The sequence below is a fragment of the Lissotriton helveticus genome, chromosome 7, assembly GCF_964261635.1.
Source record: "Lissotriton helveticus chromosome 7, aLisHel1.1, whole genome shotgun sequence".
Taxonomy (NCBI): Eukaryota; Metazoa; Chordata; class Amphibia; order Caudata; family Salamandridae; genus Lissotriton; species Lissotriton helveticus.
This window is the reverse complement of record NC_136068.1, coordinates 1487765312-1487789796: the sequence shown is the minus strand read 5'-3', so window position 1 is coordinate 1487789796 and position 24485 is coordinate 1487765312. Positions and strand designations below refer to the sequence as shown.

At 44.1% G+C, this 24485-nt stretch overlaps 1 protein-coding gene across 3 annotated transcripts; it reads left to right on the top strand.

Moving 5' to 3' along the window:
- Positions 1 to 310: 310 nt before the first annotated feature.
- Positions 311 to 21381, top strand: CHLSN (cholesin). 3 transcript variants are annotated; one of them, XM_078654919.1, is made up of 2 exons: positions 311 to 435; positions 18602 to 21381. In XM_078654919.1, the coding sequence occupies exon 2, from the start codon at positions 18635 to 18637 to the stop codon at positions 19532 to 19534; it is 900 nt and encodes a 299-aa protein (XP_078511045.1). In that variant the 5' UTR covers positions 311 to 435; positions 18602 to 18634; the 3' UTR covers positions 19535 to 21381. The 3 variants fall into 3 exon arrangements, with proteins under 3 accessions (XP_078511045.1, XP_078511047.1, XP_078511046.1); XM_078654921.1 differs by having other exon boundaries at positions 354 to 504; XM_078654920.1 differs by having other exon boundaries at positions 354 to 581.
- The last annotated feature ends 3104 nt before the right edge of the window (positions 21382 to 24485 follow it).

Sequence of the window (24485 nt, the reverse complement as noted above, 5' to 3'; positions counted from 1 at the left end):
TTAGAAGATGATAAACACGATTCACGTTATTTGGTTCGAAGAGTAATCTTCTACCTTTGAAAACTGTTTCAAGAAAATGCTTTTTCAAATGCTTGTCAGACATATTTCCGAAAACGTGTATATGCTTATCCGTAGTTGTTAGTAGTAAAGGTAAGTGTGCCGGTATTGCAATATAAATGTTTAATTTGATTTTCAAATATCACCAATGTTCCTTCGAATGTGGTCATCATGGGAGCAATTATTTCTCTTCCAACATGGCCTCCAGATTTACCAGAACAGGAAATTGAAAGTCTTTTGTCCCTTTTTATAGTGTAAAATTAACACAGCAGCCATGTTGCAACAGACACGAGATCCACTTTTGTGAAATTAAACGGCGTTAGTAGTAGTATGGCCATCGGAGGTTCCTGGATGTAGAACATTTTTCGACGGAGCGAGGTATAAATAAAATGCTTTTAGTTTGGGAAACTGCTGAGACTTAGCAGTAAATGAGGAGGAGGACCAAAGGTGCGAAAAAGAAAACAAAGTTCAAGTTTCTCATGGCGGGTGTTTTTCAAAGTTTTAAAATTGGTTCGTGGTTTCACGTGAGTAGATCAGCTGGTCTTGTTTTAACATTTTTAGCATGACTAGGGAACATTTATTTTTTATTTTATAATTTTGTTTATTTCTGTAGCGAGGAGTCTTTTATTAGTAATACGCTGTTATTTACATACATTGAGCTTTAGGGGTGGGTGTCATTTTACTTATCTTTTCTTTGTGTAGAGTGAGAGTCTGTTCGGTGTAACCATTGCATATTTGTTGTCTTTAGATTGTTTGATTGTTGTCATTTAGCTTGTCACAGAGACATAATGCTTCGAAATCCTGGCCTTTCTTTTGACAAATTAATTGTATTGTTTTGGAAGAAGTAGGCATTAACATCTAAAGAGACTTTTTATTTATTGCAAATTTATATAGCGCGCAGAGTACCCGAAGGTGTCAGAGTGCTTTACAAAAGAACCAGTTACATTACATAAGGACTTTGGATTACATGAGTTACATAAGAGATACAAACAGAAACAATTGCAAATGTACAAGTTGTAAAGTCACACAAGGAAGAGATACAAACATAATTTTTTTTGTAAATGTATAAGTTGTAAAGTCACTCAAGGAAGAGATACAAAGAGATAAACTCTAAACTCCTAAAATGGTAGCAAGTACAAAGGTCTACTACATATACTAGTGGTTAGAGTTATATAAATATATATATATATACACAAATAGTAAATTTACTCATGATTAAATTTTACCAGCGATTAGACTTGGACAATTAAATATTACATATTTACAGAGTGAACGGAGAAATAAAACATCAAAAGGGGTAAAGAGATGTGGGGGGGGAAACAAGTCGGAGGCTGAGATTGGCGAGAGGAGAGATGGGGACCTGAGGGGGAGAAAGAGATAGGGCAGTCCAGCAAAAGAGAAATGTCTGAAGTTCGGCATGACGGAGTCCCACGGACCGAAGGACTGAACCAGAATCAACAAAATGCCGGATCCGGGTTGTGGGCATCAAAGGAAACCATCACAAAAAGGCAAGATGCACAAAGTCAAAACCCAAAATACCTGTAGAGCAGAGTTCGATTAAGTAGGGTAGGGAGGAGGGGATGCAGCCACAGCACCAAGGGAGGACGGAGGGCAGTAGAATGACTGCTGTTTACGTGCACAGGCACAGTACCGCGAGGGCATCGGGGTTGACGATCAGTACATCATGGAGAGTTGAGAACTGGAGCGAACCTCTGAACAAATAGGGACCAACAGCAAGCGCTGCCGGGAAGCAGTCCGCTATCTTGTGCTCAGCAAGCGCGTCTCTGACCCAAGGAGTTGAAGGCAGGTGGGGGACAGGTCATCGGAGCCCCCTACCGTCAACATCGTAACATCAGGGTAATCCCTGGTCATCAGCAGTGCCCCCGCTCACCGTCTATTATCCAGCGGTACATGACTTCAAACAGTGGAGACCTCATGTATTCAGCGCTGCGTTCTCCCCATAGGAAGCACATCGACAGCCGCCAACTCCGCTCTGATCTCCTGCACCATAAGTGGCTAGGCGAGGCTCGCTAGAGTGCTGGGGGTTTCTGAGACCACGCGCACTCACCGTAATAATACATGCTGCGGGGAGTGGATTCGTTTCGGCAGCAGTGATGGCGGCGCCCCGCTGATGCTTTCTGCGGCTCTTTTTCATCACCGACGTGGACGGCAGCTAGGTGGCACTGGAGAATCGCGGTATTAGACTAGCGCAGAGCTCTCCGGTTTCCCAGGAAAATGTGTGATTCACATATTCAGTTCACGTTTTAGGTCTTGCCTACGCACGCTCAAGCGGTGCTTAATGGGACCTCTTGGCAGCGCTCTGTACTTTCTTAGAAACTCGTGCATGTTTTGCACTGTTTCCAATGAGTATTTGTGCATGCAGAGCGTTTGCCTTGCGGGAGCGAGCAGCAGTGCCGTCTGTTTGCAATTATCGTGCCTGCTGCTGCTCGCTCCCGCAAGGCAAATGCTCTGCATGCACAAATACTCATTGGAAACAGTGCAAAACATGCACGAGTTTCCAAGAAAGTGCAGAGCGATGCCAAGAAGTCCCTCTAAGTAGCGCTTGCGCACTGCGTAGGCGAGACCTAAAAACGCTCGGCATGCACGAGTACTCTTTTAACTTTTGCGGCTGGGGGGCCGCGCTTGTCTTTAATTTCTTCTTTAACTTTCGCTGCCACTTTAACTTTCGGGGCTGTGCTTGTTTAACCCCTTATTGGCCGACGGGGGCACTCCCTCCCCAGTGCTGCGCACCACCAACGGGCGACGCAGCCCCGCCCACCCTTTAGATCCCTCGCACCGCGGCGGAAAGACCCTCACGGTTAAGGCGTTACAAATTAAATCAACAGCAGTAGACTTACATTTGCAAACAGTATTTCTCAAACAGCTTTTTCAGTTACCTAAGAGAATGTATCTTTGAACAGGCTCTCTTGGTAAAACGTGCTCTACTTGAGCAACCTCCATAAGACGTCAGAAGTATCGAGCTGCACCAACCCTTCAGAGACCCTCAACTGCAGCCTTTTCCTGAATGTCCTTTTGATGTGGTTGAAAATGCCGGATAAAACATGTTCTAGTGCTGAGGAGTCGGTTGCCTAGAACATGAAATGTGCTCCCCTGTGGCAGCAGATTGTTGAAAAACTCTTCAGTGTTACAGCAAAGAAAACACTGCAGTGCCCCAGTGCTTAAAGTCTTTGATTATTAAATACCGGAGGGGCCTTTTCCAATTCTGCTGCAAAAGTAGGCACTTTTGTGTTAAACCCCTTATAACAAAAAAAACCCTTATAACAAAAGTCGGACACAGCCTCAGATCTGTGTGACCTTCGAGGAGAATGCTGGTTATATGACATTCCTAGAAGTGGTGCAGACTCCATGGTACCCCTTAACTCGGTTTATCTTTCGAGAATTCCTGAACAGCAGACTAGCTGGAACCGGAATGCTGGGGCTTGCGAAGTCCCTGCTTGTGTAGCTGTGCCAAGTTGAACCCAGCCACTACTCTGATGCACAACCAAGCATTGGCGGTGGGCACAGGGAAGCAGTGTTCATTCAGAACACATCCGCGTATTCACGGTGCAGCACGCACCCGGCAGCGGGGCTCAGTGGAACGCTAGCTGACTCAGCGGGAATGCATTTTGTTACTTTTGTTCTGATTTAACGAACTCTCACACGTGTGCACGTTTCCCTGGCACCCCATAACGCCCTCCAAACAATTTTTCTTGAGAAAACGAACGGAGTAAATCATTCTTTCATTTCTGCATCTTGCCATTCACCAATACATTGTACTGAAAATGAGTCTGGCACCCGACCAGAGCTGTCACGGGAGCTAGGAAGAACCTACACAGCTGATCTACAAACGAGTCAGCGTAGAAACTTCCAAATCTACAGAACCTTTAAACAGGCTATCCCAGGATTAGAGAGAAGTTCAAAAACTCACATTCTCCAAACACCGGATACAAGTATATAGTCAATGCAAGTGCACAGTCACTGCAAATGAAAATTCGAATTAATTTAATTTACTCGATAATGGCTTTTCACCACATAAAGATTAGTACATAGTAAATGCATAATGGAGAATACATTAATATCATCATACTTTCTCAATCATGTGCTGTGATCAGTGGCGGCTGGTGGACTTCAAAAGTGATGTGGCTAAAGAAAATGCCTTTGATCCAAGGTAGTGAGTAAAGTGAGTAAGCCCCATGTCCTTGAAACGGATTCAAGTGGTCTTTCTTCTAGAAATAAGTGAGACAATGATTGCATTTAATTGCATCATTTGCACAAATCAGCCCAGAACCCAGGTGTTCTTAAGGGATACTTAAGTTGGATATGGGATTTGCATCTGTACCCTAGCTCTGGTTTGAAGGGGATACTGGGTCTGCTCCTTCGCGAATGCGTGGCTCATGATACATTTCTGATGAAGGCCTTGAGATATTGTACAGTGATTCTCTCCACCATCTGTGGTGTGCAGTTAACTTTGCACAGCTCGTCGTTTGAATGCTGTCCTGAATAAAGACACACTAGCATCTATTGATTTTGAATACATATTACTTAATATTTACAATCTGTCACTGTACTCTGCATGTATTTGATTTTACACATATATTTCTGAATATTTTCAATGGATTATGTAAAATAGGCTGTTTTTCAGACCGTTCACATTTCAGTATAAAAATTAACTGAAGGGACAGTGGGACACATAGCATCAAAAGTGTTTGAAATAAAATGTTTGTTTACTGCAAGTCCGGGCAGCCATAAATCCCGTAATTGTGATAATGATCATTCATGCAAGACATTGGACACCGAGAGTGCAGACCCATGTACTACAAGTGAGAGACCCAGTAAGTATGACGCAGAGTTAGGTTGTTTTCACGGGAGATCGCTGTGCCTCAGTTTAGAGGTTTACAGCTGCTCTCGTTCAGCCGTGCAATGACTATAAGTTCCTTACAAAGCCAAACACACTGAGGGCATAACTACGCAAATAACAAGCATTGACATAACCAATAGGTCTCGCCTTTGGGACCTTATAAGTGTTTAGCCATGCAGCAGTTGTAGTTGTTGCACCAAGGATATTGTGCTGCATCACTAAATACTTATAAGGTCCCAAAGGCGAGACCTGTTGGCTATGCCAATGCTTGTTGCTTTTTGCATTCGATGGTCCTGGTTTTATAAATTGGTAAACCGGACTGACTGCAAATCCCACCATGCAATGAAAAATACTAAACTGGATACACAAAACACGCATTGCCTGGAAGACCTTAGAGCTCTGCCAGTGTTTACATGTTTAGGTCTTATCTGAGACCGTGCATGAGCTGTCACTTGCAAGATATTTTGTTTAACTACATAAGAATTAGAGCCCGGACATTCCTTACCATTGGTTGGCTTCTTCGTTACTTTAATTTCCTTGCTTCTTTTTGGACAGCTGCAGTTTGACTTCCTCCCGCTTGATGTGTTTGTCCCTCCCTTGGACCATAAACACATTACTTGTGTCTTTCTACTACTTCTTTTGGTGGGTACAACATTTTTTATTTGCATTTAAGCAATCTACTAGATTGTGTTTTTGTTCTGCTAGATCCCTCATGTGCTTCTCCTCCGTCCTGCCTTGTCTTTGTTGCTTGCCCCACACATGATTTCCATGTTGCACTCCTCCCACCTTTCCTGTTGTTGCTTACCCCCTTCCTGTTCATGTTGTTACTCTCCCTCCCGCCCCACCCACTGACATAGCCCTGCCAAGTATAACATATTGGCGGTTAAACTAATGCAAATTAGGTCATTTTCCCCGCATCACCACATGTATCCACATTGTCACACATGTTTCAGCTGCTTTCTTTGTGCTGTGATTATTGCGACAGCACTACTAAAGTTTAGCTCTGGTCCCTATAGGTTTAAATTATTCCAGAAGCTAACATGGCTTTGTAAGCATTCAGCTGATGCTCAGAGACAACAGAGAGGTGTTGTCATAGTCACAACTTTCTCTACTTCGGCAAGGTGGGTGTCTGATGGAAGAGACACTAAGCTCGCAGGCTATCCTGCTGAACATAGTCTGCTGTAAGGATGTGGAATCCCGTCCGTGGCAGACAGTGACAAAATCTTTGCCATTCTTTACAAACGGGAGATAAAGAGAGGCTTCTATTTGTGCTATTTTTTTGATCATGCAAGCTGTTTTGGCGTTGAATTACCATTTTCTGTTTGCAAAAATAATTAAAAATAGCGCTCCCAGTTTTCCGTTTTTACTGATTTTTTGCAAATAAATGCAGAAAGAAAACGATTTATTTTCCTGTCAGTATTTATTTTTTAAGTACAGAAAAATACAGAAAATAGGTCGTCTTCGGATTATTTTTTCTACTGTCAATCATGAGTAGGACTCCCGGGTAAATGTTTGTTTTACTCTGTATTTATCCAAATGTATTTTTTGTCCACTTTATCTGTATTTGTCCATATATATTTTGCGGCGAATAAATGAAGTTGTAGAACTGTACATTGCCATATTTATTTAACTAATGGACATCCACTCATACTTTGATGTCTGTCTGTTTTACCTATTTCAGCTGCCAAATACTATATAACAAAACATCCACTGGTAAATATTAGCATTATACGACAAATGTATGTTTACAAGTGGCATTATTTAATGAAATTGCATCCTTTTTTTTTTATTTCCCATGCTGTCCATCTGCTCAACTATTGGCCTATAATTCATGAAAGACAACACAGTCACATAAAAGAAGCTCAATTTTCTGTATGTATCCACTTTTAAAAATAAATGCAGTCAGAAAGTACATTGTTTTCTGTCTGTATTTATCTGTAAAAAATCCGTAAAAACCGGGAGTCTTAATCATGACTGACCGGTCAGTAGGAGTGCAGATTGAGAGGTATGGGAATTGAAATAGGACAATAGATTTCCTAATTTAGTGAAGATCTACAGTTATATATTCTATTGTACAATGTGAGTGCTTTCAGATAACGCTGTTGCACTGTACACTGCTGAAACCCTTGGGACATTCAAATGTGTGCGGTAGCGGCTGGCATGGCTCGCGGGTGGGTATCTTCCGCCGGCCCGGTTCCCGCATCTTCACTGCGCCTGCTCTCCTGCCTGTGACAGGAAGCAGGCAACCAGGCTTCTTCCCAAAAGCCAATCAGGACGCTGCCCAACCAAGCCCTTGCTCGATAGACTTCTCTGAGTTGCTCACTGGCATGAACTTCACCCAGCCACCCAGCACATCAAAGTGGCCACCTACATTAAAGGACACACCCTGGACCAGGTCTGGACCTCAAACCTTGACATCACCAATCTACATATCTCTCCCTGTACTTGGTCTGACCACTTCTTTATTGCTTTCTCCATCACTACCCCCTCCACGACCAAAACCCCCACCACTGACCCTATTATGATCAGGAACTGGAGTCGGGTAAATATCCTTACTCTCTGTACATTTCTGTCTACCTCCACGCCTAGCACCTCTCAGCCCACCGGACCCCCGGTCTCACCACACACTCAGGCTGAAGACTTTAACTCCTGGCTGGCCTGGGCAAGAGATAACTTCGCTCCCCTGGAAAATCTCAAAAATAAGAGGCCCCTTGATGTCCAGCATTGGTTCACAAAGGACCTTAAAGACAGGAAACTTGCCCTACGCCAAACCGAGCGCAAGTGGAGACTTGATTACTGTCCCCTCAAATGATCCATCTTTATCTCAGCCTTAAAGGACTACAAAATCGCCATCCTTACAGCCAAAACAGGATACTTCTCTTCAAAGATCTTGGGCTCCTCGACTAGCAGAACCAAAGACATCTTCTCCATTGTGGACGAACTTGTGAAACCCGACCGTGTCACTGTCAAACCCTTGCCCTCACAATCTCTCTGCGATTCCCTTAACACTTATTTTATCGACAAGATTACCAACATCAATTCCAGTATCCCCTAGGCCGCCTCACCCCCCGATCCCAGTAACTCTCCCCGTAACCCCTCTCTCTTTTCCCACTTCCTCCTGATCACTCAGGAGGCCCTCTTCTCCCTCCTCAAAAAAGTTCGCTGCGGCTCCCAGCGGTCCCCCTCATATTGCCCGGGAGATCTTTCTCAACATCCCGAACACTCCTTTCTCTCCTCAGTAACTCCCTCACCTCAGGCGTGGTTCCCAATTCTTTCAAAACTGCGTTAGGCTCACCATACTCAAAAAAGCAGGTGCTGACCCCGAGGTGCTAAGCAACTTCTGCCCTATTTTGTTACTTCCCTTCCTGGGCAAAATTCTGGAGGCCTTCGTAGCAAATTGCCTAAGTACTTTTGTGGAAGACTCCCACTTTTTAGATCCTCATCAAGCTAGCTTTAGACCCCAACACTCCACCACGTCTATTGCCCTGGCCGTCCATGATGAACATAGAAAGGGGGTCGATCAGAACACCTCGCAAGCATTGATGTTCCTGGATCTATTGGCTGCTTTCGACACCATCGTCCACGCCTTTCTACTCGATCGGGTCGAGAGCGCTGGCATCCGGGGCCCACCGCTGAGATGGCTCACCTCATTTCTCAAAGACCGCTATCAAGCGGTCCGCCTCTCCAGCTTCTCTTCAGGGGGAAAAAGATTCACCTGCGGAGTCCCTCAGGGCTCCTCCCTCTCTCCCCTTCTGTTCAACCTGTACATCCTCCCCCTGATCTCTGAACTCCAGAAAAGAGCAGTAGTCATTTTTAGGTTTCGCCTGGCATCCACTGCGCAGCATTGTTCGCGCAGGCGAAATCTTATGTTAGACAGTACAAGGCTTTGTCCCGCCTCTCTCTTCCATTGGCTAGCTCCATAAATGGAGGCTAGCCATTGGAAGAGAGATCTGTCAGTCATTGCCCGAGCAGATTTGTGGGCGTTCCGGCGATTTTTACTCATCCCGCCCCTTTAACGTCATTGCGGCGGTGGGCGTGTACTTTTTTTTTTTTCCTCATTGCTAAGATCGTCCTGGTCCCGCATGGTTGTATCCCGCTGTCCGTCCCCCCTCCCACGGTCCGTGTCTTTGTTTCGCCCACCCCCGCGCTGTCCGTGTCTCAGAAGCCGAGAGAAACTGAAAACCATACATTTTGTATTTTCAAAGTTGCTAGCAATAGTTTCTTAACTATTCTGAAACTCACCGGCGATATTATAGGAAGCTTTTACAGTTTAAATATTAAAAATAGTTTTAGAACATATAATGTAGTTAGCCTTGCAAGAGATTACTCCTAACATCTCGAAGATTGCCGTCGGCGCTTTAACCTCGGAGCCGCGATGGCGGCCATCTTGAGAAGGGCTTACTCAGATTCAGATGTTCGGCCTCTGCGGATTGCATGGATAGTTAGCGCGCAATAATATACCCGAACTTAAGTCTTAGGGGGAACTCCATTGTTTTGAAAGACCCCCAACTGGGGAACTCCACCGCTCTGTTGATGTCACGCAAGCACAGTAGTTGCCTGAACAGTGATCGACAGCCCTGCAGTAATCCGATGTGCCATCTAGTCCGTCATTTATGTCAGCGACAACCGTACCACCAGTACGTGCTCACACCCTAAAGCAGCAACGTTTGGAGATGGTGGGCCGAGCACGGGTGCAGTCGCTCCTCCGAAGGTACCGGCTACTACTGTTCACCGCGTTGCTGATCCTTTTGCTACAGGCGCTTCTGGGATGGAGCTTCCAGAGCCTGGAGGAAGGGGGTGAGTAGGTGAGATCGGGAGTACGGTAGTGCATCAAGAATGTGGATTGGAGAATCTAAGGAAGGGTTGGGGGTGCTTGGGCAGTGATAGGTATGTTTGCAAGTTATGGCTGAAATAATGAGTGACTTACTATGTTAAGGTGCTGGATATGACCTCGGAATGGAAGTCACGTTTGAGATTCTATATCGACCCACATGTAATTGATCACAAATTGGAATTGCAGGAGTCGCGGCCCAGATATTGTAATTGTATGTAGCGCGCTTCACTGAAACCCATAGGTGGTTTGATAGAGGCAATATACATTGTTAGGGAGAGGTAGACCGACATGGGAAGAAAAGAAGCAAATGTTTGTGTATTCATTCATTTTTTGTATAGCGCAGTGTTGTAATGCAGGCAATTGAGGAAACATCTAGCTTCTGTTGAAGAAGACAATTTATTTACTTCCTCTTGCTGTTCGGTATCACTCACAATAAACAGGCGCTCAGCCTAGAATCCTCCCGAACCTTACGCTCTAGGAGGAACCAATCTGATTGCTTGAGCATGGGAACAGTGGGAAACATTATCACTACACGTGATTGCATTGCTATACTGTATATATTGCATTACAATACAACATGTGGTCTTTACCGAAAAGTGCTAGAGCACTGTACAATGGAAATAGAACATTACAGAAGACCCACATTAATCAAGAACTTAGAACATTACAGAAGGCCCACATTAATCAAGAACTTTGGTACATTTCAAATAGTCAAACACTTTGAAGATTATGGTATAAATTGTAGCGGTCATAAAAATTGAGGAACAGGATATGCTCTGTGTGTGTGTGGCTCTGGGTGTGTGGCTGTGTGTGTGGCTTTCTGTGTGTGGCTGTCTGTGTGTGTGCAAATGCAATAGGTCTCGCATTTGCGAGAGATTAAGCTATTGGCATTGTAAATGACAATGCCATTTATTTATCTGTTTTCAAAACCAGCACATAAATAAAAAGTTTGTCATTTACAATGCCAATAGCTCTAACTTTTGCAAAGGCGAGACCGTTGCATTGTAAATGCTTGTTAATTATGCCGATGACCTTCAGCTCATCTTCAACATTGATCCCTCTCCCTCCTCTATAGAGAACGTTCAATCCACCATGACCAGCTGGATGAACGCTAACCAGCTAAAGCTTAATCCTGATACGACAGAGCTGGTTCTTACAGGGCAACCCTGGAACTCCAACTTCTGGCCTATCTCCCTGGGCTGCCAGTCAACTCTGTCAAGAGCCTAGGCGTCGCCATTAGTAGCGACCACTCCATGAGGGCCCAAATTAACTCGGTGGTTTCTGTCTGCTTCTTCCACCTACGCAGAATCAGGTAAATCAGCAGATTTCTTTCACACAAAGCTCTCGTCCAAGTCACCCTTGCACTAGTCATGTCCCGCATCTACTACACCAACTCTCTGTATGCTGGAATTCCCGCATACCAATCCCACCGACTCCAACTAGTCCAGAATCAAGCAGCCAGGCTTATCCATGGCCAGCCGAAGTTCAGCCACACCAAGCCTATCCTTAGGAGCCTTCACTGGCTCCCAGTGGCTCAGCGCAGTCTCTTCAAACTTGGCTGCCTGATCCACAGAGCCCTTTCATCCCATGGACCCTCTTTCATTGCTTCCCGAATCCATCGCTATGTCCCTCCCCGCGACCTATGCTCCTCCTGTCTGAACCTCTTGTCCTCTTGCACTTTCAAATGAAAGAAACATGGCGGTCTGAGATTTTCCACCCAAGCACCACTCCTCTGGAATTCTCTCCCTCCAGAGCTCTGCCAAAGACCCTCCTATTCTCAATTCAAGAAATCGCTTAAAACATGGCTTTTTTCCAAAGCATACAACTAATTCCTACACACTGCCTCTGCCTTTAGCCCCTCCACCCAAGCGCCAAGAAACCGCTGGTGAACGTGCGCTCCATAAATAATTTTTATCATATCATATAAAGGGCTGTATGGGATGGCATGTTCTCCATGCTGGCTGCAATGCAGCCTGCATGGAGAAGGGTAGAGTGGTATGACTGGGTAGTGATGGCCGACCAAACAGTCTTTGCACACTCAGGAGTTGGCAAACCACTCCTGCCCTGCCCTGCTCAGAGAGCGGGGCAAATCTGCCCGCCCACAATCCACAAAGAAACATAGAATGGTAATACCCAAAAGTTATTACCTTTTTAGGTCTCGCACCTGGTGACGCAGCGCGAAGCGCTGTTGCCAGCGAGATCTATTGTTACTGACTTACCGCGGAAGGGAGACAGGAGATGGTCACGCGCAGGGCGAATGGAGGTCGTGAACGCTCACGTACAGCCATGTGGTGTGCACATCTCCTGTCCCCCTTCCGTCCTCGCAAGCCAGCATGCAGTTACACTTTCTCTTTTTTTTATGCCCACGCGCTCTCACTTTTATTTCTGGCCCCCAAAAGGGGCTTTTAAATAAACTCGCCCCATCGTTGGAGAATAAACCTGGACATTGTGCCTTCATCTGCACAACCACTGCACAAACGGAGAACCCCCCACTCACCCGGTCTGCGGGGGGAACTCCTCCTCTGGTGGCATCCTCCTGAATGGCGGCCTGCTACGGCGCACTTCTGGAGCATTCCAGCTCCTCTGTACTTCTGCCAGCATGAAGACCGGGCTCTCTCCTCAGTCATGGGAGCCCCGCACTGCTATCTGCCACTCTTCACCCGGGCCCCCTCCTGGGACCCAAGACTTGAGCTCAGAGCCGGTCCTAGGCCTTCTGAGGCCCCGGGCGAAAGGGAAGATGTGAGGCCCCTCTAATTGCATATTGCGTCGCAAGAAGTGACATCACAGAAAGTGACTTTGCAGGACTTTTGATCTTAGTTATTTGGCATCACTGAAACAAACTAATGTGGATATCAGTAACATGGACAAAAAGTAGAGGGGATGGAAACCAGGTGAGCAAATATCCATGAGTGTAACACTTGCCGGCTCCTTGAATGATTAGTTGGACATGCCCCCAAATTTCCGCCAAGATCACTCCGCTCGGCTGCGGCACACAATCTGGTAGTCCCTGAATTTAAAAAGTCTCAATGGGGTGTAAGAAACTTTGTAGGCAGAACATCACAACTCTGGAACTCCCTTCCACTTTCACCTGAACGGATAATAAATCTGTTAGCATTCAGAAAAGCCTTAACATTTGGATTTTCAATCAGTAGCTTCCTTTCTTCACTGCTTACCAATTTAGATGGTTACCTGTTTGCTCCGAGTCCAGCGCCTAGACACCTCAGGGTATTAGTACACTCTATAAGTCTCACTTTCATATTATTTCATTTCATTTAGTCTGTTTAGTGAATCACCATTTCAAGGGCTGGCCTCACATTTGTCTAAATGACGGGGATCACACACTTTCAGGGACACAATCTTCCCTGTTCACAGAAGAGTGACAGAACTGAAGTGGATGTACACACTTCAACAACTTGGCTCATTTAGTAATGTGCATTTGTACATTTTTTTTTTCTACCTGTCGAGAAACCTCTTCCATTCCCTGCATCTTAAGTGCAATAATTTATGATGATTCTTTGAGTCCCAACGTGGATTTTTGAACTGGTATTGCCTGTTTACCGCTCTGAAGCGCCACATATTTGTGTAAAACCCATGTGACTTGGACCCAGCATCCCTTATCTCTGAATGTCGTCTATACTATAATTTGGCTGCCTTTTTTTTATCAGCCTACTCACACATTTTTTTTGAATGATTGCGGACATTTTGAATATTTTGCCTTTCTTTTACCCCTTTTCTTGTGTGGTCAGGCACATAATCTTCTGAGATTTTCAAGGTGTCCAAGTCCGCACGGGGGCACTTGAGGTAAAACAGACTCCCAGAGGGTCTCCTGACGCTAGGCCTCTGCAGGCAGGCCATTGTATTGAAGAGTCTCTCATCACAGGGGCCTTCTCCGAAGCCACCATGCCTGGCGGCACTAAGAGCAGCCTAGCTGATTTCAGAGCCTTGCCTGGTGTGGAGGCCTGGACTGCTTTAAACTTGACAGACCGCCATCCAGAGAGGTATTTTTGGCTGCTTGATGCCCTGAGAGCCAAAAGATCACCTGGCCTGACAGAAATCTTTGTGGGTTTTCAGAAATGCTCATTCATAGAATGTGAGGATATGTGGTGTAATGTCCTGAACTGCCGCCTTTGAAACTGGGGAACCAGGTTCGAGTCCCAGCGTCCGCTCAACATCCTGTGATTCTAGGCAGATCACTCAATCTCCCCTTGCCTTAAAATAAACCTTAGTCAGCTGCAATCTTTCCAATTTCTTTTTTTGAGCTTACCAAACATCGCTAGTTATTGACTCGACGCAGGTCAAAATTAGGTCCCCTCGCTGGCCTTAACAATCAATTATGCTCAGAGTGAAAATTGTGGTATTTCCAGTATACACTTCGACTCTTGCACAAATTCTGAATCGGGAGCAAATGAAAGTTCAGACTTGATTCAGAATTATTCACTTTACTATTGCCGTAACCCATGTTGTTTTACCACAAAAAAGCAGCAGGTAAAACGTTTGTGAAATGTTTGCTAGTACACAGCATACATTTCAGGTTTTGAGACACAGAATGAATGAGTGGGGGGAGGAGCGGCATTGTTTCCACTAGGCGGTGATTCATCCCCATACACACCTCTTTGACGCCAAGCAGCTCCAAGTAGATTTACCTCTGTGAAAAGGCCACCTTTCCAAAGCAAAACACCTTTTGTGCGTAAAAGTGAATCCCTGTCGCCACTTTGCACTGCTATGCACCACTTCCATGGCGCTTGTACCGGCACAAAAGCATTAGTAAATCTGGTCGTACATAGCTATGTAGGGGACAAGTAGTTCTATAATATTGCTCATTATTAATACCGCGCCTCTCTGCTGAGAAAGTCCAGAAGTGTTGATGCTTTGACGTAATTATATTCTGGCACTGAGAAATGCAAACACACAAGGCTAAACCTTTTGTTTGACAAAGTGTAAATAATGTGTGAAAACGGTACAACAGTACAGTGTTCTAGAAGATGCAATGCAGCCATAAAGAACAGGAAAACTAGTTCATGGTTTTCACACTGCCTCCTCCTGGCCCACACACAGAACGACAGACATAGCAAACATGTATGTGAGAACTAGAAATACATTAGACATGGCCTGGAATTTAGTGCCTAGCATCATAATCAGAAAAGAGAATACAGTATGTTAAAGCATAATATTTTTAACTAGTCCAATAAAAGGTATATATAATACCGTGGACTCCTGCATCATAAATTAGCAAGGCCAGCCGCCTGCCGCCCGCGTACTGCGCACGTCACCACCACTAAGGCATCACCACCACCACCACTAAGCTAGGTGGTGGGGTGCGTTCGTCACGGTGCGTGCGCAGACAGTGACGGACTAGTTCCCGTCTTCTTCTCTGCCTCTTACTGCCTGCGGCCCTGCGCGAGAGTGCTGTGCGCAGCACTTTTCCCATTCATTCCCGCAACTGCGGGGCCGGCGCCGTGGCGGGGCCCCCTGAGCGCGAGGCCCTGGGCAGCTGCCCATACCGCCCATGGCTAGGACCGGCCCTGCTTGAGCTCCCGCACTTCCTCTCTGGCGCCAGAGCTCTCTCTTTACCACTGGAGTCCTGGAAGGGGACAGGCGCTGCCTGCACCGGCCGCATGCGCCACCACTGGGCACGAGCCGCAGGTACCGTGCATGCGCGGGCAGCCTTCGCCCTCCCAGGTCTCCTCCCCGGCCCGGGTGTGGAGCTGCTTTCTGTTTTGTTTTTCATGTTCGCGTCCTGTGTGCGTGACCATTTCTGCCAGCTTTTTACTTTCACCCTTCACAGCCCCAGTGTACCTGCGGGACTGTAGGAGAAAATTAGGACTTACATCTGATCCTGAATAGTCTATATGAGTCACAAGCCGCACCAAGTGCCGCCTCTGCAGCCACTGGACCTACACAGGTATTGCCCAGGATTCAACCTGCACGGGTATTACCAAGTGCTTTTTCCACCTTAGAAGCACTCAACTCTCTGCCAGAGAGCAGCCGGCCAATTCCACTGCCCATCCCTTTAGTGCCCCCTCTTTGGATAGCCCACCAACTATTTTTGTCAAGGACTCGGGCAAGATAGGAAGCATCGAGGGCTGCCCAACTACTTGCACAACATGGATGCCCACTTACAAAGACCTACCATCCCTTGGGTCCCTTCTGACGTCCATTGGCGGCTGGTGTTTCTCAAAAATAGTGAGGCATTCATAGTATACATTTTTGTTGTCACAGGGCCATTGGAAGCATCACGCAGCTGCTACAGATTTTGGTTTTATTGCCGCTATTTACATAGCGCAAACTCAGTCTGACAGTATGGGAGCGCTTTACATGAGCACCAGTTACATTTTACAGTACACAGGAATCATATAATAAAAAACAATCCCCTTACCTTTTCTTCTTTCCACATCCCGGACCGACATTCAAATCCCACTCGGTATCTACTGCACTGAAGAGCTGTGTATCCTACGTATGGGGAAACTAGCACCATGCACTTCGCCAATGAAAGCAGTGCTCTTGTGCTATTTATAATAGTAAACCGCATAAGAGCACTGTGAAGATTGGCTGAGATAGACTAACACAACGCCCCATCCAAGACCAATGGGGCTGTGTGTCTACAATGACTAAGAAAGCCTGAACTGTACAGGTCAGACTGGCCACAAGCAAAAATACCAACCAGCTTGCATGCACAGTTCAGATAGACAGCCCTGGCTGGTCACCGCAATAAATCACCCCTCGCAGCAGTACACCCTCTGTCTGCCAGCATAATGTGTGAAATATAATTGCTGGCTGGCAGGGGTATTGACCCCTGCCAGTCAGCAATTATATGGAGAACCCGCTGCTCCAGAATTTCCTCGATTAAAAGGTGGATCCTGTATGCGGCAGACTGTTAAAGTCTGCAGGGCTAGCATGGTGGCCCTGCAAAGAAGCATTTGCGATGCATTAGGTCTCGCATTTGACATTGCGGATGACAATGCCATTTGTTTTCGTTTTAAAAACTTAGATGAAGGGCATTGTCATTTGCAATGCCGGTGGCTTAGGCTCGTGTAGCTGCGAGACCTATTGCATTGCAAATGCTTGTTATGTTTTGACTTTCTAGCACTGAGAAAGCAGTGGGGTGATGCTCCTCCACCCTAGTGGAGGAGCCGCTCCTAAATGTAAGTATACATTTACCAGTCAAATAAATGTGGAAAAATACCAATTGCAGCTTTGTTTATATAGAAAATATAAAATAAAAATGGATAGAGAAAAAATGAGCAAAAATAAATATGGGCAAATAGAGGGAAATGCCGGAAAAAAAAATACCATTAAACCGGGAGCCCTAATTAAATATTATATTTGTTCCTACTAGATCTAGCACATTTTCTGATAAAATAGGGTTTTGGCTGTGGGAATTTGTAGCACTGCCGTTCATAGACTTGATTTACCAGAAGGTCATAGCTGCATAGTATGATCATTGCCTTGGGTCTATGAATGTAGACTACATAAACATGCAGAACTCCTGGTTGAAAACGTTATCTGATAGATTTTGGCTTATTGGCATAGTTGGCTCTCAATATGTACAACAGACATACTGACATGTCACAATTTTCTTTAGATATCAGTACCATTGAAACACAATAATATTTTCAATGTATTAAATGCTGTTATTGATTTTCATAAATGTGTTCATTTACTCTTCCATTTGCAGTCATAAAGAGAAAACAACTGAGACTACATGCATTTGAAAAAGATACATTAATCAGTCAAATAAATGTGGAAAAGTACCAATTGAAACTTCATTTATATAGAAAACATAAAGTAAACATGATAAGTGCAGAGGAAGTGAGCAAGGAGCAAAGATGGATAAATACAGACAGAAATGTTGAAAAAATAAATACCATAAAACTGGGAGTCCTAATTATTATAATTGTTCCTACTAGATCTAGCACATTTTCTGATAAAATAGGGTTTTGGCTGTGGGAATTTGTAGCACTGCCGTTCATAGACTTGATTTACCAGAAGGTCATAGCTGCATAGTATGATCATTGCCTTGGGTCTATGAATGTAGACTACATAAACATGCAGAACTCCTGGTTGAAAACGTTATCTGATAGATTTTGGCTTATTGGCTTAGTTGGCTCTCAACATGGGTAACAGGCAAACGAGCATTGCACAATTTTCTTTAGATATCAGTACCATTGAAACACATTAATATTTACAATATATTAAATGCTGTGTTGTTGCTTTTCATAAATGTGTTCATTTACTCTTCCATTTGCACTCATTAAGAGAAAACAACTGAGTCTAGAGAAAAAGTAACCAAAACGCTGTCTCCTGCCCCCTCCCCACCTCTTCCCTCCTGCATTCTTTGTCTACCTCCCCTATTCCTTTCCTCTCTTGCCTTAATTTCTCTCCCTGCCTGCTTTTTTATCCTGTTGCCTACGCTCCGTTTATTCTCAGTTTATTCTCCCTCCCGTTACCCTTTTACATTACCCCTTACCCTTCAACACGCCATGAACCAACGGATGTAATCTTGTTACTGATGTACCTTTTATAACCATGTGTAACTTATAACCTATGTAAATCTCCTCATGTAAAGTGCGCTGATACCTCCGGGGTCTAGCCAGCGCTATATAAAACTCAAGTAAATACATTTCTTTCCCCCATGTTAACTATACATTTCCTTAGTGTATGTTGGTCTCCCCTTGCTTCCTGCGAAGAAGCATGAAGTGTATTTCAACAAGCCTGACCTGTCTGGTGCATAGTGGGTGGTATAAACGATTTAAATGAGGGCTAAGGTCAATATTTGCTTGTAACATGCACAGTTTTAATTAAGCACAACATTTTGTGCAAATAGCATTTCTAATTTTTATTTTTGTTTATAGGCTTGAGATTTGGACCGTAGGCCAGCCAGCAGAATGGGCAAAAACCGGAAGAGGCATGCAGAAAGTGAGTCGCCTATCAACAGGCCGCAGAAATCCACGGATAACTTTCTTCAAAAGAAAAAGAAAGTGTGTGAGGAGGTGTCCTTGACATCAGAAGAGATGGAGGATGAGGAAGCGCGAGAACGGACGATGAAAGACAGCAGCGAGCTGGAGAGAAAACTGAAGAAAGAGCAGAAGAAGCAGAGGCGAGAGGGAGTTGTGTGCACCAAACTACCCGACAACACCTCTGAAGCTTCACTGACATCAACAGGGATGAAAAAGATGGGACAGCCGGTGGCTGTGGAAGAGCTGACCGACGAGAAGAGGATATTTGAGAGGAAACTGAAAAAAGAACGTAAAAAGAAGGAGCGATTGGGAGCGGATGGTGGGTGCACTGAGGCAGCACATGTCAACTCTGGGGCTTCTCTGGCCTCAAACGGGGTGAAAAGTGAGTCAAAGTTAAAGACTGAGGAAGACCTCACCCCAGAAGAGATGAGGATAATTGAGAGAAAACTGAAAAAAGAACGTAAGAAGGAGGAGAAGAAGTTAACGCGAGAGGGTCATGTTGACACCAAGAAAGCGGAGCCGGAGAAGCCCTCGGGCTGTGACCTAGCGCTGCAGTATCTCACCAGCTGGGCCCAGAAGGCGCAGAACTGGAAGTTCCAGAAGACCAGGCAGACCTGGCTGCTGCTGCATATGTACGACTCGCAGAGGATCTCCAGGGACCACTTCACGGTCCTGCTGGACTACCTGGAGGGCCTGAAGGGCAGCGCCCGTGATCTGACCGTGCGCAAGGCTGAGGCCATGCTGAAGGAAAACGAGGCCAACACAGAAGACAGCTCTGGGCTGGAAGTGACTGAGCGAGCCAGACAAGTCATCCAGCTGCTCTCATGAGACCTCTTGAACACACAAAACTGTTCTACCCAATGTCAACTGTATTAGCAACCTTGGAGAGCTTACACTGTCTAGTGTGAGTAGGCCATCCAGCGCTGTTCATAATTGTGCATTCTGAGACCTGCATCTTGATGTGTCTCCAAATGCAGGACTTCATGTACTGGAATCCAAAGAAAAGTACAGGATTAGATAAAACCTCCAATAAGTGACCGGGTGCAACTCGTGGCCTGTATTTTAGAAGATGAATTTTCACGTGTTTGTTGGCTCCTTTGCAAATGCTAAAGGTTAATCTAATACTGGCCCTGCCTTTAGGCTTATTAATGAGTTGGCATTCGTCTATACATGTAGCCATTAATGTAGGCCTATGTCCGTGCCACTGTCTTTGAAGGTTTGCTTTTGCTAGCCTTTATGCTGAGGGTCTAGTTTCCCCAGACAGTATTGCAGTGTTTTTCGTCAAGTAACTTTATACAGTCCTCGTCCATAGGTTGCACATTTCAGGAGCTGCTTCTGCAAATTATTATGTTATGTTTTTAGTAATTGATTATTCTGTTGAAAAAAAAAGATCTGGAAGTATTTCCCATAAAATATTCTGTACAGTCATGAGATTCTATTATTTTGTTGACCATAGTTTATACACCTGTCGTATTGTGTGTGATGGATGTATGGCAAATGTTTGACAATCGTTTACTTGAAACATAAACCTCTGCTCATAATACTCCAATTTTTTTACAGCACAACAAAACATTGGGTAAAGAAATACACTGAGGATAATAGTATTTTTAGGTATAATTAAAGTAATCTATTGATATCTTATTGAAATCCTAATTGCAAAATTTCCTTGAATGGGCAATATCTGTTCACCCAGATGGCAAGCACTTCGATCAGTCTACGCGTGGGTATGTATTAGCATTCCAATGCTAAGCTGTCATTCATCTTTGTTTATGGGGTGATTTAATGTGTTTCGCCAGCAGATTTCAAGCAACCACCAAAAATGACTTCTGAAATACACTTAAGAGTCGGTGATACTTTGAACTTTTTCGAGTAAAACTATGCGCCCCAGATGACGGATTGAAGGAGATTATTTTTCCACAATCAAAAAATATTAACGTTTTCCGATCATATATATACACTCAAAGCTGAAAGTTGTGCTGGGTTCTGTCTCATTTAAGAATGAAATATTTGTTCGTGATTTCATCAATGGTTTTTACTAGAGGAATTATGACAAATGTTCCCATTTTTACAAATATATACAGGTGCAAATGTGTTTTCATCTCTGTATTTTTAAACATGTAAAAATATAGAAAGAATGTCTATGAGTAACGTTCCAAGCTGATAATAAGGGAGGAGACGTGGTATAGTAGCTGAGGTGCTGACTTTGAAACCTAGGGTTGTGAATTCATATCCCAGCTTTGTCACTTGACTGAAAATCTTGAAATTCTTGACAAATTATTACATCTCTGTCCTCTTAAAATTGTAAAAGTGTGCAAAATAATTAGATTATATGAAATGTAATGTCTTTGTGCAATTCACCAACTAATGTTAAACCTTTTATTGCATCCCCCCTCTCCTTACTCTATTATGTAAATTCTCCTTTTGTACGTAGCCAGGTTTGCATTCAGATCTGTACTACAATACTAATGCTTCTTTCCAGATGAATTTAGTGTTTTAATATACAAAGCTGCTTAGTACTAAAACCAGATAATCATCTAATTGAGGAAATACGTTTATTGGTAAAATAAATGTGAAAATAGACTGAACAACATGATGTATGAACAGTTGTTGATGGGTAAAAATAAATATGGATAAACGGAGCCTGAAATGTTAAAAAATAAACATCCTAAAAAATCGGAGCACTATTCATGAGTATGGCACAGGTGCGATTAAAACGTTTAACTGAAATTAATGCAGACTATGAGGGAACCTTTAAATCCATGTCTTGGTGAGCTCGAAAATGTGAACAAAAAGAAGTTGACTGTCTACAAATGTAAGCAAATGGTGAAAAAGAGTTTTTTAACCCCTCCGTGCTAGGCCTTTTTCTCCCCTCTCTCCCCCATGCTAAGCCTTTTTTGGGGGGTTATTTGGGGGGGGGGGATTATTTGGGGTAGTTTGCGCTTAAGCCCCTGTAACTTTTTATCCACATTTGGTGTTCACGCCAAATCTGTCCTTTTCTTCAAACATCCGGAGGATTCTAATGGTACCCAGGGTTCGCGGATTCCCCTGGAGGGGACTGAGAAATTAGCCAAAATACAGCAAAAATGTGGGTTTTTGGGGAAAAATGGGGGGAAAGTGCTGATGAAGAAAGTGTTTTTTTCTGTGCAAATGGTATCAACAAAGGGTTTGTGGTGCTAAAATCACCATCTTCCCAGCTTTCAGGAACACGCAGACTTTTGTCAGAAAACCAACGTTTTCTACACAGTTTTTGCATTTTACTGGGACATAGCCTATTTTTGCTAATTTTCTGCTGTCAACCTCCTTCTAGTTCGTAGTAGAAATGGGTGTGAAAGCAATAATCTATCTAGGAAAGCTATTCAGTTTCGAAAAGTAGACAAAAGTCTTAATTCAGCAAGGGGTCATTTGTGTAGGTCCTTCAAGGTTTTCCTATAGAAACTAACAGTTGAAATAAGCTATTGAAATTGAGTTGAAAAAAACAGCCATTTGTGCCAACGTTTTTACCTGTAACTTCGAAGTATGGCTAATTTTGAAAGCAATAAACCATTACAGAAGCTGTACCCGTCTAGTTGCGGTGATATATGGGACTTGTAGGTTCACCAAGAACCTGAGATACCGAGCGCCAATAACTGAGCTGTGCCTTGCAATGGTTTTTCATTGTGTACTCGTATATAGCAACTCATTAAAATATGAAGAGTGAAAAATAGGTATCAAGGACACCTATGCCTTTCTGGAATTGGAACAAAATATAGAGTTTAGAAGTAGTAGTTATTTGCACATCTTCCAAATTGTGGGTACCCATACTAGCATGTGAATTAGAGGACATTTATCAAAATGACTTCTTTTTTTTACACATTGTCTCACATTTGGACGGCAGAAATGCATAGAAAGCTAATTGGTAATAACACATGTTCTACTGCTCTGTGTTCCCCCAAGTCTCCTGATAAAAGTAGTCTCTCACTTGCCCACAACAAGAAAAGGCCCAAAACGTGACGTGGGCATATCCCGTTTTTCCAGTGAAAACGGACCCTTTTCTCGCAATGTACCTAGCTGTGGATTTTGGACCCTAACTCAGCCAGCACCTAGGGAAACGTAGCAAACCTGTAAAATTTTTAAAACTAGACACCCAGGGGAATCCAGGATGGGGTGACTTGTGTGGCTCTCACCAGGTTCTGTTACCCAGAATCCCTTGCAAACCTCAAACTTTATATTTAAAAAACAAAATTTCCTCACTTTTCTGTGATGGAAAGTTCTGGAATCTGCGTGGATCCAAAAACTTCCACCCACCTAGCATTCCCCAAAGTCTCTCGATAAAAATGGTACCTCAGTTGTGTAGGTAGGCCTAGTATCCGCAACAGGAAACACCCCAAAACGTACTGTGGAGACTTCAAAATTATCGATCACAAAAAGCCTTGGTTTTGCGAAGGAGTCACCTGCGTTTTTGGTCCAGGGCTTGGCGGGCATCTAGGGAAACGCACCAAACCCAGATATTTCTTAAAACTAGAGACAAAGGGGAGTCCTGGGAGGTATAGCTTGCATGGATCTCCCAACATTTTCCTACCCAGATTCTCCGCGCCAACCTCAAATTTAGCAAAAAATCAGGCAATCGGCCTCTAGGTAATAAGGGCATAGATGGCCTCTATTGCTCCTATTTGCCTCTTGCCTTTTTTGGAGGGTATTCTAATGCCCATTTTGGGCAGCCCCCATCCTTGCGTGTAAAAAAAAAAAAAAAAAACATAAACCCTGGTTCCTGATGGGCTTTCTTTCCCCTGGGGAGAAAGACTGTGGAATCTTTGGGAGGGGTGGGGCCATTGGCATGCCCCCACCCCCAACATACATAAAATAAACAAATGCCAAGTGTGCTTTTTGCGGGGGGGGGGGGGGAAGGCAGAAAGAGTGTTTGCAATTTGGGTGGAGGCAGCCCACCCCTCTTATTTATTTATTTATTTATATATATATATATATATATATATATATATATATATATCGATATATATATATATCAGCTCCAAATCCTCACAAATACCCAGCCGGGTTTCGAAGAAAACAGCACTCTCTGGGTGTGTAGCCTTCAGCAGAGGTTTATTTTAGGAACAGACGTGTTTCGGGAACGAATCCCTTCGTCAGTGTTTACAGTTCAGAGCGCTGCACGGCGCCGTTATGTGGATTCACTCAGGGTGATTGAGATAGACATAGGACTGCAACCAGCATACATTTTTGTGCGCCATCTTTAAATATGCATCTCATTTCAACGAAAAATATTATTGCAGTATATGTTTTATAATCATGCCTTTCTCTCGCAGTTTCAATCATGCCGTGTATCGGCAAAAACATAGCTAATCTTAAAGCCTTGGTCATGCCAATTGTCTGGGCATATCATTCCTAGGTGGCGATGTCATCCACCTCACGACATCACAATAAATATACGATTATCGTCTAGGTATACTCACAGTCATTAACAATCTTGCCGTGTATCGGCAGATGCGGCCAATTAGGCCGCTAAAATCCCAGGAAAATAAAATGTCCAGACAATATCCAAAATACAAACGAGCTCAAAACATTCTAATAACCCAAAGTGAATCAATGCTAACGGTACACTATTAAATAACAATCTAATAAACCCCCATACAAAATACAACGGTACAAATTATTCTCTCAGCAATCCCTGTTGTACTTCACAGTTCTTCACATCCCAGTTGCTAATATTATCATAGATGAGATGACAATTCCTCCCCCATGTTCAGACCTCTTGGTGTTTTGGTTTCTAGGTCAATTATATATC